Source organism: Rousettus aegyptiacus, unplaced genomic scaffold, assembly GCF_014176215.1.
Source record: "Rousettus aegyptiacus isolate mRouAeg1 unplaced genomic scaffold, mRouAeg1.p scaffold_m13_p_14, whole genome shotgun sequence".
Classification (NCBI taxonomy): domain Eukaryota; kingdom Metazoa; phylum Chordata; class Mammalia; order Chiroptera; family Pteropodidae; genus Rousettus; species Rousettus aegyptiacus.
Window position 1 is genome coordinate 37,660,806 of NW_023416289.1, and position 19,030 is coordinate 37,679,835.

At 35.4% G+C, this 19,030-nt stretch overlaps 1 protein-coding gene and 1 pseudogene across 1 annotated transcript in view; one reads left to right on the forward strand and one right to left on the reverse strand.

The window, feature by feature from the left end:
• Nucleotides 1-723: 723 nt before the first annotated feature.
• The window catches only part of LOC107504224, an 82,172-nt gene continuing 63,865 nt past the window's right edge, over nucleotides 724-19,030 (reverse strand). Inside the window, 4 exon segments of the mRNA XM_016133294.2 lie at nucleotides 724-3,478; nucleotides 13,028-13,123; nucleotides 14,046-14,172; nucleotides 18,400-18,432. Coding sequence (XP_015988780.2) covers nucleotides 2,112-3,478; nucleotides 13,028-13,123; nucleotides 14,046-14,172; nucleotides 18,400-18,432 — 1,623 coding nt within the window. The 3' untranslated portion in view covers nucleotides 724-2,111.
• Nucleotides 5,363-5,481, forward strand: LOC118611746 (annotated as a pseudogene).

Consider the following 19,030-nt stretch of genomic DNA (forward strand, 5'->3'; position numbering starts at 1 on the left):
ACAGTGTTTCCAGGTATCAAAAGGTCCTCAAAGTTATAAACGGCTTGGGGGGAGGAGGAAATCAAGTACATGGTTCTGTCTTGAAAATGCAGCATCAGGGTAAACACGAAGCCAACTTTTATAACTTCTGTAAAACATCAGGGTTTCAAAGAATTTTAGAATTATTCTTCCATAGCAGCCTCGTAGGGAACCCAGTAGAGAGAAGAGCCTGTTGAATTGAGTGAGCCCTGATAAAATTCATAGAAAATGCAGTTTTAAAGAGTAATGTACAATTTGAAGCACAGCAAACTCGAATAAGACAAACAATACAAAGTGGGAAAGGGCTTTTGGATCTCAAAACATACACAGGCTAAAAACAGTGTGAGAAAACTACTCAGCTGTAAACACAGGCCACCTTTTATGAAGAAAAAACCTGCATGAGTAAGGGTAGATAGAACCAGAGGACCTCGGGTGGCAAACATGCTTCTTGGAAGCAGAAACACAATCTGGGCTCTGTATTATGTAATGATGCAATCCAATTCTTTCCAATCACAGCAGAAAAATACTGTGAGAAATAGATACATCCCTTTTTTAGAACTAAGTCTTCAAAACCTCATGTATTTTACACTTAACACTATTTTAATTTGAACTAGCTATACTTCCAAGTTTTCAATTTCGAGTGTTCAACATGTTGCTAGCAACTATCTTATTAGGCAATGCAGAAATATTCCATTCGTCTCCATATTTGGTAGAAATTGCTTCTTTTACTCATTCTTTAAATACATGAAGGGATAGGCACTATAACAGATATAGCAACAGGTGATCTAGACAAAATCTGGATCTTCATTCTTAACTTCGCAAACACATTACAGCATAGTTAACACCCTAGTGTTTAGAGCTTTGACAACATTCACATGTATGGCATATAGGTATCTTTCAAAAATCATTCATTTCAAACTGGTTATAATTTCAGTTAATTTTATCTTAAAAGAACATTATGGAAAACTTAAAAGACATAAAATAGCAAAACCCAAATAAACAAAAACCATATACCCAAGACTCACCTTACCATATTTTAACAATCTTGTTGTTCATCTTTTCACATGAACATTTTAAAAGAAATTCCAGATATCATCTTATGTATAAACTTCAAAATTTATCTCTTACATTGTTACATAACCACAATGCTATTATCATTTAACAAATACATAATTTCTTAACATTATCTAATACTGTCAACATTCCCATTTCCCCAATTGTCATAAATATTAAAGTCTTTTCAACTTCTGGTCTAAATAAGGACCACTCATTCATATCATTTAATTGGTACATCTTTTAAGACATTTTTTTTAATATCTGAAAGTTCTACTTCATTTTTTTGTGCCATTTTATTGGTTGAGAGGCCAGATTGTTCCTCTTGTAGGTCAGCCATATTTTAGATTTGCATCATATAATTTGTTCTTTTACCCCCAAATTTTCTCTTAACTGAGAGTTAGATCTTGATGTTTAGTTTCAGGTTTAATATTTTTTGGCACAATGTGTATGTCTTATTTTGCCTCATTAGGAGATACATAATGTTTTGTCCTATTTTTGATGAGGTTAAAATTGATCAGTCCGTTCAGATGTTGTCAACCTGATTACTCACTGTGAAGTTCATTATCAACCTTTCACCTAATATTTTTAATCTCTTGAAATCTTGCCTAGTTCCATAATTTCTTCATGTGTTGTCCAATTGTCTACTAAAAAACTTTTACCTCAGCAACTTCTAGTTGCCCTGCAATACAGTTCATACAGAAAATGCAGTCTAAACGATTTTCCTTTTACTTATCAATTTTCAGAATGAGCCAGTGTCCTGGCAACCTCCACAGGTAGAGAAGAACAGAGGTGATTAATAGGTAAGATAAAAAGCTTTTTAACATTCGCTACTTTGAATTTCTAGAATGAACCTTCTTAAGTTTAACATGGTTTAAATGGTAATGAAAAGTTTCTACATATTTGTGAACATTTTCTTTTAAATAAAACCACTTAGTTGTGAGCATAAAGTTAAAAAAGATCCCTACATTCAAAACCTTTTCTCTAGAATTTTTCAATGTTCCTTAATACAAAAGTCATAATGGAAAGCTTTCTTATCATTATTTAGTTACATTATGAATTCTCTGATGGTAAGTAAGGTGTGAGTGTTGTCTAAATGCCTTCTTACATTCCTTACAATTGTATGGTTTCTCACCAGAATGAATTCTCTGATGCTGAATTAGTGATGAATGAAGCCTAAAGGCCTTCCCACATTCCTTACAGTCATAGGGTTTCTCACCAGTATGAATACTCTGATGCTGAGTAAGTTGTGAGAGCAGTCTAAAAGTCTTCTCACATTCCTTACATTTATAAGGTTTCTCACCAAAATGAATACTCTGGTGTTGAGTAAGTTGTGAGAACAGTCTAAATGCTTTCCCACATTCTTTACAATCATAAGGTTTCTCTCCAATATGAATACCCTGATGTGAAATAAGCTCTGAGTAACGACGAAAGAACTTTTGACATTCTTTACATTCATAAGGTTTCTCACCGGTATGAATTCTCTGATGGAGAGTTAGATGATAGCCACGACTAAAGGTCTTCCCACAGTCCTTACAATCGTAGGGCTTCTCACCAGTGTGAATTCTCTGATGAAGAGTAAGTTGTTGCCGTACTCTGAAGGCCTTCCCACATTCCTTACATTCATAGGGTTTTTCACCAGTATGAAGTTTGTGATGTAGTCTAAGGCCTGTACTACAAAGAAAAGCCTGTCCACATTCCTTACATTCATAGCACTTCTGAGCAATATTAAGTCTTTGATGTCTAGTAAGGTGTGCATACTGCCTAAAGGTCTTCCCGCATTCCTTACATTCATACGGTTTCTCACCAGTATGAATCCTCTGATGCAAGTTAAGTTGTCCTCGCACTCTAAAGGACTTCCCACATTCCTTACACTCATAGGGCTTCTCACCAATATGAATTCTCTGATGTACTCGAAGATCTGCACTACATGTAAAGATCTTTCCGCATTTTTTGCATTCAAGGAGTTTGTCAGAAGTATGAATTCTCTGATGTCGACTTAGATGGGCACACTGTCTAAAGGCTTTTCCACACTCTTTACATTCATAGGGTTTCTCACCAGTATGAATTCTCTGATGGAAAGTAAGTTGTTGACGTACTCTAAAAGCCTTTCCACATTCCCCGCATTCATAGGGTTTCTCTCTATTATGAATTCTCTGATATAAATTAAGGGATTTGAGTTTTCTACAAGTGGGCCTTTTTTCAGAGGTGGTTTTTTTCACTTGCCTGAAATACTCCTTTTGAGGACCCTTTATTTTCTCAAACTTTTTATATTCACAATCTTTTCTGAAAAAGGAGTCTTCCTGGCTGTAACTTCTAATGTTTTCCATGGTCTCCCACTGAGATAAATTCATTTCACAAATATCCTTTTGAGATAATGTTTTAGTGTCATATCTGGATTCCAAACCTGAAAGAAAACAAGATAAACACATGCTATTTTCTTATTCTAGAAAAAGTAAACAAATAAGCAAATAAAAACTTTATAATAGAAAAATCTAGAAAATGAAGCCCAGTTGAAATAAATGGGCTAAAAAACTGATTCCTTTTTTCAATTGGAATAAAGAACAAAGACATGGCCTTTGTTTACCATAAGATATTTCAAACCACTGACTGTCCATTTGCTCCCTATGTCCCTAAACTGCCCCCTTTCAACTTCTAAAATATGTTACAATCTTTCTACTTCATAGAGCTTTTCATAGGCTGTTAAATTGCCCAGGAAAGCTGACTTGGGATCGCCACATGATTGGGTTCCTTTTGTCCTTTAGTTATCGTGTTAAAAATCAGAAAAATCATCTCTGTTGACTTCATTTAACTTATACCCTTTCTTTTCTATCCCAGTAACTTGTTTCTTACTAACTCTTTTTTCCAATTTTGTTACCTATTCATTAATTTTCCCAGTTTTTATTCTCCTCTCTTACTTAAACTTGCCCAAGAGCAGAAACCATCTTCAATTATCATTGAATAACAAACCGACTTGACATAGTAACTGGTCATTAAATTCCCATAATTAGGTAACCATATTGCGAAGTTCTACTTATTTATCTTTATTTGAGTTTATATAACTTTATACGTGTAGTAACAAATATTCAACCTGTTCTGTTCCTTCATATTTTCCCTAAAGTCCTCATAGTCAATGCCATGTGGCTACTTCCTAGAAAGTATTTTAGTGATTTTTTTCAGGCAAAGTGACACTCTTATACACTAGTAACATGCTAATAAAATTCTGAGCAAAGAGGTTTTTCTCAAACGCATATTTTCTCAAAATTTTTACAATAAGAGTTCAATATTTTCAAAAAGAAAAAGGTATCTTTAAGAACTCATAATACAGGCATATTTTTAATATGACTAAACTGGAAAGAATCCAAGTGTTCATCCAGAGAAGAAAGGCTAAGTAAATTATGATATATTCATACAGCAATACTGTCCAGCAATGAGAACGAATATTCTAAAAGTATGCACAACATGAATCAATCTCACAAACATAATACTGAGTAAGCGAAGCCAGACATTAAAGAATACATACTTTATGATTCCATTTTCATATAGCCCCCAAACCATAAAACTAATCTATAAAGTTGTTAAAAGTCAGGACAGTGGTTAACTTTGGTGGGAAAAAATTACTAGAAAGAGTGAGGAGGGAGCTGCTGATATACTAGTAAAGCTCTATTCTGACTAAATCCGATTATACGAGTGTGATCACTTTTTGAAAATTCAGTGAGTGGCATACATATAATTTCTGTAATTTTGCATTTATATTTCAGTAAATTTACTTTAAAAGGAAATACTAAAAAAACATTAAAAGGCAACAATGATTTAAATAGCATGGATGAAATGTGAGCAGAGACAGGTAAATGAATGACACTGAAAATACTGCTATGAAATCTGTATGTGTCTTCCTCCAGCCTTCCTTCTTCCTGCCCCCTATCTGTCTGTCTGTCTCTATATCCCTACCCAAGAAAGCAATAATAAAGTATGGCAATTTTCTAAGAATTTTGGGAAAAGTCAATTCAAGGCCTCATTAAGACAAATGATACATATGATATATAAAATGACCAATAATTAGATGAACAATCCTAATACTAGTAAATAAGTAGGCAATAAGGTAAGAAAAATGTTCTTAAAACAAGGTGGTAATTTCAAAGAATTTAATTGCAATTTCAAAATTAAAAGCCAGTAATCCAAAAGGAAAATCTGTCAAAATCAAAACAAAAGGCAAAAACATGTATAAGAAAATGAGAAAGTGATCATAGCATAAAAGTCCATACAAATTGGCATAAGACATAAAACATTAGTCTACGGCCATGCTACCCTGAACAAGCCCAATCTCGTCTGATCTCAGAAGCTAAGCATGGTGGGGTCTGGTTAGTACTTGGATGGAAGACCACCTAGGAAGACCAGGTGCTGTAGGCATAAAAAAACAAAAAATAAAAATAAATAAAATAAGGGATTATAAACTGACAAGGTCCTTGCAATCTGTGAGGTCAAACAATGATTGCCTCGCCTAAAGAAAAAAAAAAAAGACAAACATTAAGCAATGGAAAAAGTAATGGAATAAAAGTAAACCAGCGCAGCAAAATGTCCATATCACTCATAAAAAACAAAGTAGAACAAGTTACAAAACTTATCCTAAAAAATGTGAAAGTTTTTATTAAAAACAAATTATTTCCAATGTGGATATAATGAACCTGAGATTCTCATGGTCACTAACTAAAGTGGCCCCCCCAACTTAAATGACATGCCACATCAAGACCTTGGTATGTTAACAACTCCTATCTAGGAGGTTACTCTACAGAATAACTGTATCTTAGCAAAAAGTCAGCCATGTTTGTTTCCAAATTTGTTTCTGCCAGTTTTTATCACTGAAAGCAAATGAAAGACAACCATTTTTCTATGAAAACTAAGTTGATTGTTTTCAAAGCAGTGGCTATAGATGCATAATACATTGTTTTCAAAGCAGTCATGGCAGCAGAAATAGTAATGATTAACAGAAAACATAAAAACTCAAGAATTCTGCACTCAAACTGTTTCACAAGTATCTCCAGGTTCATGTTCTATTTTAAATAAATTGAAAGTGGAAACAATTCAATCAAGAAAAACCTACACTACAACAAAAGGCTGGACTAAACATCAAAAGATTAGCCTATGGTAGGACATTTTAGTGTTCCAACTTTTAAGATATATTTAAAATATTTAACTATTTAAAATTAATAAACCAAATACTAACTTGGATTCTAAATCAAGGGCTTTACTCTAGTAAATAATTCTCATGCAAAAGCAAAATGTTAGCCAATCTTATCAATATAAAAAGACAAATGTTTCCATTTAAGGGGTATCAGTTTTAACTGAAAAGAAAATGAGAAGCAAATTACGTGGTCATAAAATTCATTTGTTTCCTGAGGTATGATGTCTTTAATAATTTTTTTTCCTTTGGCTGATACAATATGATATAGGACACAAAACATTTATGACAGAGAAGGTTTCAGTCACATTAATACTAAGATTAATGTATCCAGAGATCTGTAAGTGTTAAAACCCTATGACTACAGAATTGTACTTCTTAGAATCAATACTCATCAAGGATCGAATAGTCCATACTAAATACCAATAAAATACTGAATAATCTTCACGTTCTGCTTGTAATTGTATTGCTTCTTTCATTAAGGAATCAGAAGCAACTGAAAGAAAAATAGAATTCTTCCCTTCATCATATTATCCAACCAACCTATGTCCATATTCTTACGTATGCATAATTTTCCTTTAGAAACTGGCTCCTACTCTTTCCCTTCTACTAAAGATCATTGCTTACAAAATTATCTTCTCTCTATTCTATAAATTTTCCACTCTTTGAAGTCATTCCCTTCAGCCTATAAACACGTTCTAGTATCGCACATCTTAAAATACATTCCCTATATCCTATGTCTGTTTTTAAGGCAAAATGATCTCAAAGAGTTGTGTATGCTTATTTTCATTATTCCCACACCTCTCATTTTCTTTTTCCTTTATCTTTCAATAACTTTAAAACAAAACTTTATTACAAGCACATTTCAAACATACACAAAAGTAGACAGAACAGTATAATCAACTGTCCATCTGGCCCAACCTCAACAATCATCAATCCAAGCCCAATCCTGGCCTATTCTGCATTATTCTAAGCAAACAGAATATTTGAAGCAAGCATTATTTAAGCAAATCCCAAATACTATACTATTTTTTTGTACTTATTTCAGAATTTACTTCTGAATTTTTAAAAAACATAATCATTATACCACTATCCAGACATAAAAAATGAATAATTCTTAGTATCAAAAATTACACTTCCAATTATCTCATAAATTTTAAACAATTTAAAAATCATAATTGATTCAAAGTCCATAGAATACAACTAGTGAACATGTCTTTTACATCTTTTACTCTATAGGTTCTCCTGTTATCTTTTGATTTCCGATGTAATTTATTTGTAGAAGAAACTGGGGTGATGTAGCTTTTCCCATATTCTGAATTTTGCTGACTATATTTCAAGGTGTAATGGAACATGTTCCTCTATCTTCTTCCTATAAATTGTTAATTGGCTTTAGAAGATGATCATACTTGGGACAAATTCTGTGGGCAAAGCTAGTTCATGCGTGATATTGTGCCCTTACATTAGAATATAATGTCTGATTCTATCTATTTTTGTGATGCTATCAGCTGATGTTCAATGCTGAGATCCAATAATCCATTACAGGTCTCAAAATAGTTAAAATTCTAATTCTATCATTCTGCATTTATTCAATGAAAACTTTTATTAAGAAAAACATTCCTTACTCTAAGGACTGTTCTTAATAAGAAGGAAGACTGAAAATGGGGGGATTCAAAGATCCAAATTTGCAAAGGGAAATGGAGATAAGGCACATACAGAAGAAAATGGATGACTGTATATATATATATATATATATATATATATATATATATATATATAAAATTATCCTTTACATATTTGTAATCATAACCACACACCAAAGATTCAGAACTGAAGTATATAACATAAAACAAGAAAGACCAGAGGGAAAACTTACACAAAGTCCAAACAAAATAAAGAAAACAGAAACATAAGGACAAGGAAGCAATTAAAACACCGAGATACCAGGAGCAAAAGATAAAATGGCTATAAGAAGACCTCGTATTTCAATAATCACCCTAAATGGTAATGGACTGAACTCACCAATAAAAAGACACAGAGTTGCAGAATGGATCAAATAACAAAACCCAATCATAATATGCTGCCTCCAGGAGACACATCTCAATTAGAAAGAAAAACAGACTCAAAGTGAAAGGGTAGAAAATAATACTTTGAGCAAATGTCATTCAGAAAAAAAGTGGGAGTAGTAGTACTAATATCAGATGAAACAGACTTTAAAATAAAAAAGGTAAAGAAAGATACTAAGGGACACTTCATAATGATAAAGTAAATTGCACAACAAGAAGACAGGGAGTCCTGAAATATATAACGAAAATACTAATAGAACAAAAGGGAGAAACAGACCAAAACACTATCATACTAGGAGACCTAAATACCCCACTATCTAATATGGACAGATCATCCAAACAAAAAATCAATAAGGACATATCATCCTTAAATGACATATCAGACCAACTAGACATAATTGACATTTACAGAGGCTTTCATCCCAAAACAGCTGCTTATACATTCTTCTGTAGTGTACATGGAACATTCTCAAGGATTAACCACATACTGGGACACAGGGATACCCTCAACAAATATAAGAGGGTTGAAATCATACCTACCGTATTCTCTGATCATATTGCTTTGAAAATGAAGATCAACTGCAAAAAGAAATTAGCTAGAACCATAAATACATGGAGATTAAAAAACGTGCTATGGAAGAATGACTGAATCAGAGAAGAAATAAAAAGAGAGAGATGAAGAGATACATAGAAACGAATAATAATGATAGTAAAACATATCAAAACTTTTGGGACCCGGCAAAAGTGGTCATAAGAGGAAAGTTCATATCATTACAGGTCTACCTCCAAAAGCGAGAATGAGCCCAAATAAGGAATAGAAGAAATGAAGCCTAAAGTCAGCAGAAGGAAAGAAATAATCAAAACTAGAGCAGAAGTCAATGAAATTGAAAACATAAATAAATAAATAAATAAATAAATAAATAAATAAATAAATAAAAAGAAAAAACAAATGTAACAAAGAGCTGGTTCTTTGAGGTTAATAAAATTGACAAACCCTTGGCTAGACTCACTAAAGAAAAATAAGACAGGACACAGACAAAATCAGGAATGAAAGAGGGGAAATTATGACAGACGTTGCAGAAGTACAAAGAGATCATACAACAATACTATGGAAAAGTATATAACACCACATTTAATAACCTAGACGAAATGGACCAGTACTTAGAAAAATACAACCTTCCTAGACTGAATCAAGAACTGGAAAATCTAAATAGACCAATCAGCAGTATGGAAATGGAAGCAATCATCAAAAAACTACCAAAAGTAAATGTTTAGGACCAGATGACTTCACCAGTGAATTCTACCAAATATTCAAAGATCTAATAACTACCCTCCTCAAACTCTTCCAAAAAATCAACGAGGATACATTTCTTCCTAACTCCTTTTAAGAGGCCAATATTACCCTGATACCAAAATCTGGTAAAGATAACACAAAAAAAGGAAACTACACACCAATATCTCTCATGAACACAATGCTAAAATCTAAAATCCTAAATAAGATACTACCAAACCAAATACCGCAACATATGAAAAAGATTATACACTACGATCGAGTGGGCTTCATCCCAGGGACACAGGAATGGTTCAACATAAGCAAATTGATTAATGTAATGCACCACATAACAAATTAAAAAATAAGCATCCTATGATCCTATCAATAGATGCAGAAAAAGCCTTTGACAATACAGCAGCCATTAATGATCAAAACTTAACAAAATCGATACAGAAGAAAAGCACCTTAATATCATAAAGGCCATATATGACAAACCCTCAGTCAACATTATACAAGGCTGTCCACTACTGGCACTGTTATTCAATATAACGTTGGAAGCCGTGGTGAATGTAACCAGGCATGAGAAAGATATAAAAGGCATCTAAAGAGGAAACAAAGAAGTTGAACCGTTATCATTTGTGATTGACATGATATTCTATATAGAAAACACTAGACTCCACAAAAACACTACTAGAAACAATAAACAAATACGGTAAAGTTTCTGCATACAAAATCAATGTTTAAATCCACAGTGTTCCTATACTCTAATAATGAAGTGTCAGAAAAAGACGTGGAAAAAATAATTCCTTTTGCAACTGCAAGAAAAAGAATAAAATACCTAGGAATAAATCTAATGAAACATGTGAAGGACCTATATAATGAAAACTATAAGACCGTATTAAAATGAAGAAGGTACAAAGATATGAAAAGATATTCCATATTCTTGGATTGGAAGAATCAGCATAATTAAAATGACCTTATTACCTAAAGCATTACACAGATTTCATGCAATCCTCATCAAAATCCCATCAGCATTTAAAATCATCCTTTGTATGGAAGCACAAAAGACCCCAAATTGCCAAAGCCAACCTGAGAAAAAAGAACGAGGCTGAAGGCATCAGTCTACCTGACTTCGAAATTATACTACAAAGTGACCCTAACAAAACATCATGGTATTGATAGCAAAACAGACACACAGACCAGTGGAACAGAATCAAGACTCCAGAAGTAAACCTATATTTATATGGGCATATAATTTTTGACAAAAAAGCCAAAAATATACAGCGGAGAAAGGAAAGCCTCTTCAATAAATGGTGCTGAGAAAACTGGAAAGCCATCTGCAAAAGAATGAAACTAGACTGTTGTCTATCACAACACACCAAATTTAACTCAAAATGAATTAAGGACCTTAATATAGGACCTGAAACAATAAAATGCATGGAAGAAAACATAGGAACTAGACTAAAGGACCTTGGACTTAAAGAGGATTTTATGAATTTGACCTCAAAAGCAAGGCAAGTAAAAGGTAAAATAAATGAATGGGACTACATCGAACTAAAAAGCTTCTTTAAAGTATAGGAAACAGTAAACAAGGTAAAGAGATAACTATCCGAATGGGAAAACATATTTGCAAGCAATGCCTCCAACAGGGTCTAAATATACAAAGAACTCCTACAACTCAATAACAACAAAAATACAAACAGTCCAATCAAAAACTGGGCAGAGGACCTGAACAGACACTTCTCCCTAGAGAACATATAAATGGCCAAAAAGTATATGAAAAGATGCTTGACATCGCTAGCTATTAGGAAAATGTATGTAAATCAAAACCACAAGCAGATCCTATCTCACACCTGTTAGAATGGCTATAATTGACAGGACAAGTCATAATTAAAGTTGGAGAGGACATAGAGAAAAAGGAACCCTCATATTACTGCTGGTAGGACTGCAAACTGGTACAGCCACTATTGAAAACAATATGGAGGTTCCTCAAAAAACTAAGAATTGATCTACATTATGTTCCAGCAATCCCTCTACTGGATATTTACCCCAAAGACTTGAAAACTCATATCCAAAAAGATATTTGTATACCAATGTTCATAGCAGCATTATTCATGGTGCCAGGACGCAGAAGCAACTCAAGTGTCCTACAACAGATGATTAGCTAAAGAAGCTGTGGTACATACATACAATGGAATATTACTGAACCATAAGAAGAGATGCAACACTGCCATTTTCAACAACATGGACGGACCTTGAGATAATCATGCTAAGCAAAATAAGCCAGACAGAAAATGCTGAAAATCACATGATATAACTTACACGTGGGATATAGACCTAAAAGCCACAAATGAACAGGACAAACAGACTCATGGAAGTGGACAATAGACTAGTGGTTACCACAAAGGAGGAAGGAGAGGCAAGGCAGACAGGGTAAAGGGGGTCAAATATGTGGTGACAGAAAGAAATCTACCTATGGGAGGTGAACAAAAATGTAAATATACATGTGCCTTAGTGTTAAAATGTATAGCTGAAACCAGATTTCATTAACAAATGTCACCATAAAAAATACTTAATTTTTTAAAATTATGTTTTTCAAATAAGTTAGTTCTCTAGCAGTTCCTGGGATATACAATTTGCTGTAGATATTAAGAATTCATGGAACTAAGCAAATTTTGTGCTGCAATACTTTGAAGTTATGTGTACAGATACTCTAATGGTTCCCATCTTCGACTAGTTGGAGGCTCTTCTAACTGATTCCTTTTCCCGACCATTCTATCTAAAATTACCCCATTTTAAGGTAAGCAGGGTCAGGCCTAGTTAGTACTTGGATGGGAGACCACCTAGGAAAACCAGGTGCTATAGGCGTAAAAAATTAAAAAAAAATAAAAAAATAAGGGACTGTAAGCTGACAAGGTCCTTGCAATCTGTGAGGTCAACCAAGGGTTGCCTCGCCTAAAAATAAATAAGTAAACAAACAAACTACCCCATTTTCCAATCGTAATTGTCCATATTCTTACTCTACTCACTTTTTTTCATAATACTTAATCACTTCATGATATTTGGTAATCCATTTGTTTGTTTATTGTTATAACTTTGCTACTACAATATAAACTCTATGAAAACAGGTAATGAAGAAATATATACATAAAAGGCAAAATACAAAAGATGAGCTATAGAAAGAAAATTAGATCTAAAATACAGGAAAAATCATTTTCATAAGGGAAGAAAGCTTTCCCCCATTAAAATGAGAGGGAAATACAAGTGAAGAAACAAGTGGTGAAATTTCTTTGGTGGCTCATACTGAAGTCTAAGTTTTTTCCCCAGGTTTCAGGTTTTTTCTTTATAATTAACCATGAAGAGGTGTGTTTCCTTCCCAATCAGCAGGACTGTGCTACATCATAATGGCTTACCTCTGCCTGATTAGCACTTACTCACCTAGGCACCATCCTTTTTTCTCATCCTTCACAACCTTCCAAGGTTCTTTCCCTTGCTCTAACAGGGTTATCACATCTGGCTTGGAAGTATAACATCCTGCATGGAAATAAAAAAGGAATATAATAAAGTATTTACTTGATCAAGCCTCAGAACAAAGACGAGCAATGGGATTAAAAGCATTCATGTTAGAGTTACTTCAAGATCACATACACTGACAGAGCAGTAGGAACATCATCTTATTTTAATTTAAACTCACACAGGCTGTCTCCTGAGGGAAAGTTAATGACCGAGACCACTGTTTTCAAATCCTGTCACCTTGGTCACAAGGGCCTGTTTTCTCAGCTGTAAAATGGGAAATGCCTACCCATAGTATTATTGTGAGGTTTGAATTAACAAACAAAGTGCTTGGATGAGTCTCTAATACTTAGTAGGCACTATATGTTTAATAGGTACTACTTTTGCTATTTTTTCATATTTTGCTAAGAGGGAAATAATTAGTTTCTTGCCAGGATATTCATCCAATGTTAAATGCAAAGTTTATGCATTTTAAACTTCTAATCACATATAGATTAGAAGATAATATGTCTATTGTAGTAAATTTAATGTGTCCACTTGAGTTTTAACAGTTGACTCAATCCATCATTATATATATCGTATAAGTTTTTCAATAGGTATATATAGAGCCAGACACCTTTGTCTTCCTACTCACACTGCAGGTGAGTTGGCAGATAACAGATCATGTATAGCAGCAGTATGAAACCAGATTTCTTTGACAATGGTTTTGCTGTGAGACTCTAAGAATTTACACCCGGCTATCATTAAAGAGAAGCAATTACAAAAAAGACAAAGGAGATATAAAGGTTACTGAATTATGGAGGAAGTTGAAGGTGTTACATTATAGCTTAATAGCTGAAGGTGCCTATTCCTAAACTACAAAGCAGATAGTTGGCTAATTTTTAAGAATAGAAGCCCTGAAATTCAGTCCTATGAATTTCTAAATTATTTGACACAAACTTACCCACTGACATCAAGTTGCTATAGTTCTCTAATATCACATCTCTGTACAAATTCCTCTGATAGGAGTTCAGGCATTCCCACTCTTCCTGAGAAAAGTTTATAGCCACATCTCTGAACATTACCAAATCCTGAAATGACAGACCCACGTATTATTTGTAAAACTATTTCTGTAAAGGGCCAATATTTTAGGCTTTGCCTGCCACATATGGTGTTACACTTCTAGTTTCCCTTTTTTTTTTAAATGATCCTTTCAAACAGGCAGAGATCATAAGCTATACAAAAATAGGCCATGGACTTAATCAGGCTCATAAGCTAGTTTGCTTGCCTACCACTGCTATAGACAAAATTGCCTCTGTACTGTGGAATACCTAATTTTATATATGTTTAGGTAATTATCAGAATTTCCCAATTTAATGAAAGTGTTCATAAGAACACTGCTTGCAATGGACCTAAAAAATTCTTAATGTGATTTACTCTAACCTCTTTTCCTTTAAGGATTAGAGAAAAAAACTGATGGAATACTTTTCCCCAAATGAACCATAAAATCTTTATTTCAGAAAGCAGAGTTTGCATAACATTCAAGAATTTCTTCCACACCTAATGTCATGATTGTGTTCTATCATTAGCATTTTTATTATAACAAATCCTTTATTGAATATTTTTGATTTACTACACAATATTCCATTTTATAGATATCTCAGATTTAATGATTATATTTAGATATTTCTACTTTTAAATATATTATGTTTTGAATTTAGATTACACAAAATCTCTAAAGCTGCAATGTCCAATATGTTAGCTTAGACACAATGTGGTTAATGAGCACCTGAAATGTGCTTAGTCCAAATTTAGATATGCTATTCAGTATAAAATACCAGCTACTGATGACTTTAGAGAGAGGAAAAAAGTAAAATACCAACAATTTTGATATTGATTACACTTTGAAATAATATGTTTAGCTATACTGGGTTAAATAAAACATTAAAATTAATTGCATGGGAGACTAGCCAACATGGCATAGAAGCTAGATGCTATGCATGCCTCCTCTCATGACCACACCAAAATTACGAAATTACTAAGCAACCGTAACTGGTATTTGCTCGAAGCCTGGCCGAACAGAAGTCTGGCTGAACAGAAGTCCGGCTGAACAGAAGTCCTACAACAGGGGACATATGTAAAAGGCAGTTAGGAGGAGCAGAGAAGCAAAACCACCAGCTCCACAACAGCATGTGGCAGTCAAGAATCTGGAGGGTTATCTTGGCTGTAGAGCTCCTGCCCCCCACCTCCCAGGAGCAAAGTGTCCTGACCAGGGTTCCAATGCTGATAAGAGAGAAGTCCCCACAGCTCTGGCTGTGAAAATCAGCAGAGACTGCGGCTAAGCGAGACAGAAGGCCGTGAGAATTGCAGACTTTCCTCTTAAAGAGCACATGCCTGGACATACTTGGTGATTGACTCACTGGCTCTGAGCTCCAGTGCTGGAACAGCTACTCAAGGAGAAACAGGGACATACGGGGAGACAATGAATCGTTGGGCCTCACGGTGAGGGCTGGAGGAGCAAATTTCTCCCAGACGGAAGTGCTAACAGAGTGCATTGTTTATTGGTTGAGCCCTCCTCCATTCCAGTGTGTGGAAACGGGCAGCCGTTGCCATACTTGAGTCTTTACCAACCTGGATAATGCAGGTCTCTCCACCCAGAAGATTCCCTGAGACTCTGCGTCTCCCAAATTGCTGACCTACCTTAAGCTCGTTCCAATTGTTTATTCCATACAAATGGCCTGGCTTGGCTCATTTATTCATATTTTTGCTGCGGACTTTCCTAAATCTTGCAAAGGCTCACAAAACCCGATGAAGCAGCTTCTAGCCTTAGCATGCTCCATATTTCTTGCTGAGCAGCACCAAGCCCGGTGCTAGTGGCAGCCAGCCTTGGTTTCTTGCTTGGCCTCTCAAGGCACCTGTAAACCCAGCTTGGGTGGCAGCCATCTGCCCTGGAAGTGCACAGGCTGTGGCTGAACTTCACCTGCAGCTGGGCCCTTCCCAGCTGGCCTGCTTCAATCAGGGATAGAGTTAGAGCAGCCCCAGGGCTGCATCTGATGAAGACACACCCGAAAAGCAGATTGGGCAGGCACCAGAGCCCCGCTAAAGTGAATTCTGCTTTGTAGGGTCAGCCTCTCACCCTCCAATCCTCTCAACCAGTCAGCCCAAGAGTCAATCCTGCCCATTGACCTGCAAACAGAAAGCCCGGCTTGAGTAACTCACACAAAAGACACACCTTGAGCACTTTGCTCAGGTGACCAGGGAAGACTGCCACTGGGCCCCATAGGACACCTACTACATAAAACCAGGAGACTTAGAAGCCCTACCTAATACACAGAAACAAACACAGGGAAGTGGCCAAAATGGAGAGACAAACATGTCCTACATGAAAGAACAGAACAAAGCTCCAGAAAAAGAACTAAACAAGTGGAGACAAGTAATCTAACAGATGCAGAGGTCAAAACACTGGTTATAATGATGTTCAATGAACTTAGAGGAAGACTAGATGATCGCGGTGAGAACTTTAAGATAGAAAACATACAAATGGAGATGGAAAACATGAAGGGGAACCAGTCAGAAATGAAGGATACAATATCTGATATAAAGAGAGCATTAGTGGGAATCAACAGTGTGGATGAAGCGGAGTATCAAATCAGCGATTTAGAGGATGGGGTAGTGGAAAACACCCAATCAGAATAGCAACAAGGAAAAAGAATCAAAAAAAAAAAAAAAAAAAAAAAAAGAGGATAGTTTAAGGGGCCTCTGGCACAGCATCAAGAAATAATGACCAAAAACCTCCCCAACCTGGCGAAGAAAATAGACATACAACCCCAGGAAGCACAGAGAGTCCCAAAGAAGATGAACTCAAAGAGGCCCACACCAAAACATATTATAATTAAAATGCCAAAGGTTAAATACAAAGAGAAAATCCTAAAAGCAGCAAGAGGAAAGCAATTAAGTTACCTACAAGGGAGCTCCCATTAGACTGTCAGCTAATTTTTCAACAGAAACTTTGGAGGCCAGAGGGGCTTGACACAAAATTTCAAAGTGATGAAAAGGCTGGACCTACAACCAAGATTACTTTATCCAGCATGGATATCATTTAGAATCAAAGGACAGATAAAGAGCTTCCCAGACACAAAAAAAGTTAAAGGAGTTCCTCACCACCAAGCCAGTATTACAGGAAATGTGAGAGGGACTTCTTTAAGAAAAAAAATATATACATATCAAAAATATGAATAAAGAGTGGCATCGAGCATCTCAAATGAAAAAGAACTAAGTGCTCCAATCAAAAGATAGGGTGGCTAAATGAATAAGAAAACGGCCTGTACATATGATGCCTACAAGAGACCCACTTCAGATTAAAAGACACGCACACACTAAAAGAAAAGGGATGAAGAAAGATATTTCATGATGGACCATAAGGGTATTGTGCTGAGTGGAGTAAGCCAGTCAGAGAAAGACAAATACCAAATGATTTCATGTACATGTGGAGTCTAAAGAACAAAACAAACAAAAAAATAAACAAACTCAAAGATACAGAGACTGTTTTGAGGATTATGAGATGGGAGGGGGTTGGGGAATAGGTGACAAAGGGGGAAGAAATTAAGAAGTACAAAATGGTAGTTACAAAATAGTCATGGAGATTTAAAGTATAGCATACGGAATATAGTCAATAAGTATACAGTGAGATGGGTACTAGATTTATTGGGGTGATCGCTTTGTGAGATATATAGATGTCTAATCACTAAGTTGTAACCTGAAACTAATATAATATTGTATGCCAACTATAATTGAAAAATAAATATTATTAAAAAATTTATTACTTTTTTCTACTTTCTTAAATGTGGCTAAAAAGTTTAAGATTATGTGTGTGCCTTGCATATTGCTCTATACTTTTTATGAGACTGACATCCTACCTATTGCATGAAGGCACTAAGTCTATGATACTTTTAATATGTGACTACTAGAAAATTTAAAATTACATATGTGCCCACATTATAATGTTTTTAGACAGCACTGCTCTAAAGTGTTCTCTAAAGTGAGTCTGAGATCAAACATCCCCGTCTAGACACTTCATTTGTTTTATTTCTACTCTAGACAAAGGCTGAACACACAGGAGATGCTGAATAATTTGGTCACTTCACACATGGACATTGATGGAGAAGAGTGGGGCACTCAGGAAGGGCCTGGACTGTCGAGTTCCATCTTGGGAAGAACCTGTCGGATGGGGCTGTTATGAAGCTTCAGGATAACCAATGAGAATGTTCTCAGAACTTAAAAAAAATTACAGAATTTCAAAGAAAGAAACACCAACTTACATGAGCCATGATTTTAGAGTTGGAAGAACTGGTCTGTTTTCTTCAAGGGTCTTTCCCTGGAGCAGAGTCCACAGAAGCCAGGCTGGGGGAAGAATGTGAAGCCTTAACAGAACTGCCTCAGAGCTCCAAATCTTAAAAACCCACACTACTCCATTCCTACATGCAACAGCCCTTCACCCCACAACACACAGACAAGTCATGAGGTAAGAGGTAGTTTAGACGAATATATGTTCTCCCCCAAACCACAGAAAAATCATTTGCACTAGTCACAGAGACTCTTCTGCATAGAAGCACATGTCAAGACAGGAGGGCTTCCAGTAAGTGACCCACTATGGACAAGCTGATGTGGACCTAAAAAAGGGCTGTCCAGACCTGTCCTGAGCATATACGTCTTCCTCCATTCCCACCTCCCCAGCAGAGAAGTGGCTATACCGTCTAAGTCAAAGCTTTCTTTAAGACTTAGGAATCTGGTTGAGCTCTCTAAACCAGAAGACAGAAAACAGCATGGACGAGAATTCCCCAAACTTTTCTGCATATTCAAATCACCTGCGGATCTTTACAATATAATGATGCTGGACTCCCATCCCCCAAACATTCTGATTTAATTAGGATAGAGAGTGACTTGGGAATC